The sequence below is a fragment of the Zea mays genome, chromosome 10 (assembly GCF_902167145.1).
Source record: "Zea mays cultivar B73 chromosome 10, Zm-B73-REFERENCE-NAM-5.0, whole genome shotgun sequence".
Lineage (NCBI taxonomy): Eukaryota > Viridiplantae > Streptophyta > Magnoliopsida > Poales > Poaceae > Zea > Zea mays.
Genome location: NC_050105.1, coordinates 150,168,284 through 150,170,152, shown reverse-complemented (window position 1 = coordinate 150,170,152; position 1,869 = coordinate 150,168,284). Strand labels below are relative to the sequence as shown.

At 59.0% G+C, this 1,869-nt stretch overlaps 1 protein-coding gene across 1 annotated transcript; it reads right to left on the bottom strand.

Annotated features, from left to right (window-relative positions):
• Positions 1-225: 225 nt before the first annotated feature.
• LOC542321 (light harvesting chlorophyll a/b binding protein 6) lies at positions 226-1,426 on the bottom strand. The gene is made up of 2 exons (NM_001111905.2): positions 1,141-1,426; positions 226-1,043 (listed from the first exon to the last, which is right to left on the bottom strand). The coding sequence occupies exons 1-2, from the start codon at positions 1,335-1,337 to the stop codon at positions 494-496; spliced, it is 747 nt and encodes a 248-aa protein (NP_001105375.2). The 5' UTR covers positions 1,338-1,426; the 3' UTR covers positions 226-493.
• Positions 1,427-1,869: the final 443 nt, after the last annotated feature.

The window sequence follows — 1,869 nt, the reverse complement described above, 5'->3', positions numbered from 1 at the left end:
CCAATTCCTCCACTTCTGAGAAAATCCTAAAGCTCTAGAGCATCTGAGTGGAATAAAAAGAAATTGACATGCGACTGCTCTTATCTCCTTTGCGAACAAACTAGTTTAGAAAGGAAGAAGCGATGCCAAGACCTCAGTCAACCACTCAAGCATCCTACAAGTGCAGTGCAGCTAACACATCCCACTCTCTCAATAGTCAATATATATCTGCCAGTCCAGTCGGAATTAATGCAATGAAATCGATCCATACTATACATTACATGGTACATACATTTGATACATACACAGAAAAGAAAGAAAGAAAAAACAGAGAGGAACACCCCATCTGGTTCACGCACGCTAAACCACCAACACAGACAGTAGATTGCTGCTACGCTCTTCTTTCGCCTCCAATCTGCGAGGCAAGGCGTCTGATCCCCTGCAGCCGTACGTCCCTAGGAGCTCACCCACCCCGCGCAATCGATAACTGACTCGGTCGCCGGCAGCATGCAAATCATAGGCCGAGCGCGCCGAGCGGCGTCTTGCCCTGCCCAGCCTCGAAGTAGAAGGCGAGCATGGCAAGCATGGCGATGCGGGCGTGCTTGATCTCGGCCAGCTTGAGCCGCTCGAGCTTGTCGACGTCGGGGATGTAGACGCCGTCCTTGACGGTGCCGGCGAGGCCGAGCGGGTCGAAGAACTTGCCGCCCGGGTAGCCCTGCTCGCCGGTGAAGTTAGCGAAGTTCTCGGCGGTGCGGGACCATGGCGTGGCCCACTCCACGGCCTGGGAGTCCGGGTTGAAGAAGTCCACCCACCGCTTCGACTCCACCCACCCCATCAGCAGCAGCTGCGTGCCCAGCAGCGACCCGAAGGAGAAGGGCGCGATGGCGCTCGGGTCCGCGCCGGCCTCGAACCACGGGATGCCGCTCCACGCCTGCCCCACGAAGATGCCCAGCACGGCCGCCATCGCCCACCGCCCGTGGATCAGCTCCGCCTCCCGGTACCACTTGAGGAACGCCGGGTCCTTGCCCAGCCCCAGCGGGTCGAACCCGAAGTCGCCGGGGAGCCTGCAAGTCGTCGTGGTCAGCTTCGACCTCCATTTAATTTTTCTCCTCGTACGTATCACAGTTATAAGTGAACATAGACAGACAGCGAAAGACTCACGAGCCGTCGAGCCAGGGCGGGTTCACGATCTCGGCGTCGCTCTTGATGGCCGGGATCCACGACTTCTTGGCGGCGGCCGCGGCGGCGACGACCAGCGCGCGGCGAGGCGCGGGCTTGGCGGCGGCATTGGCGAGCGCGCGCCTGGCCCCGAGGAACGGGGTCTTGAGCACGGCAGCGGAAGTGGGCGCGAGCGCCATGGCCGGGGGTCTGGTGGTTAGCTTTTAGCTTAGGTGGTTGTGGTCAGTTCGTTGGATTGGAGGGAACAGCAGCAGGACGTCAGATTAATAATAATAGCCGCGCCGCGGCACAGGGCGGCCGCGGCCGCGGGAAATCTCCGCGGCGGTAGGACGGATAGCGCGCCGGCCAATGGCGAGCGCGCGCCATCGGATTCTGCCGCGCCGGTGGACGCCACGTGGACACCGCCGCGGCCCCGGCCCCTCGCCTGATCGTGCCCTGCTGGTGGGCTCGATCCGTCGTCGTGAGATCCCGGCCCGTGGACCAGCGTTCCGTTGCGGCATTGGGCCCAGCTTTGGACTTAGTTCCCCATCGTGGGTAGTGTGGTACGTGCGATCGCGATTTACTACCTTTTGGAGGAGATGACATATGCGTCTGACACAAATTCAAGTGAACTTTTGAGAAAGTTGATTGGGAGGTAAAACTGTAAGCGCCGAAAAAAAAAGGTTTCACATATTTATAACGTGATGGATAAATGATATCGTAAAATCGTGT

Coding starts and splice junctions, on each gene's coding strand:
- LOC542321 (NM_001111905.2), bottom strand. CDS start 1,337: ATGGCGCTCGCGCCCACTTCCGCTGCCGTGCTCAAGACCCCGTTCCTC. Junction 1,044..1,140: donor CCGCCCTGGCTCGACGGCTC/GTGAGTCTTTCG, acceptor GACGACTTGCAG/GCTCCCCGGCGACTTCGGGT.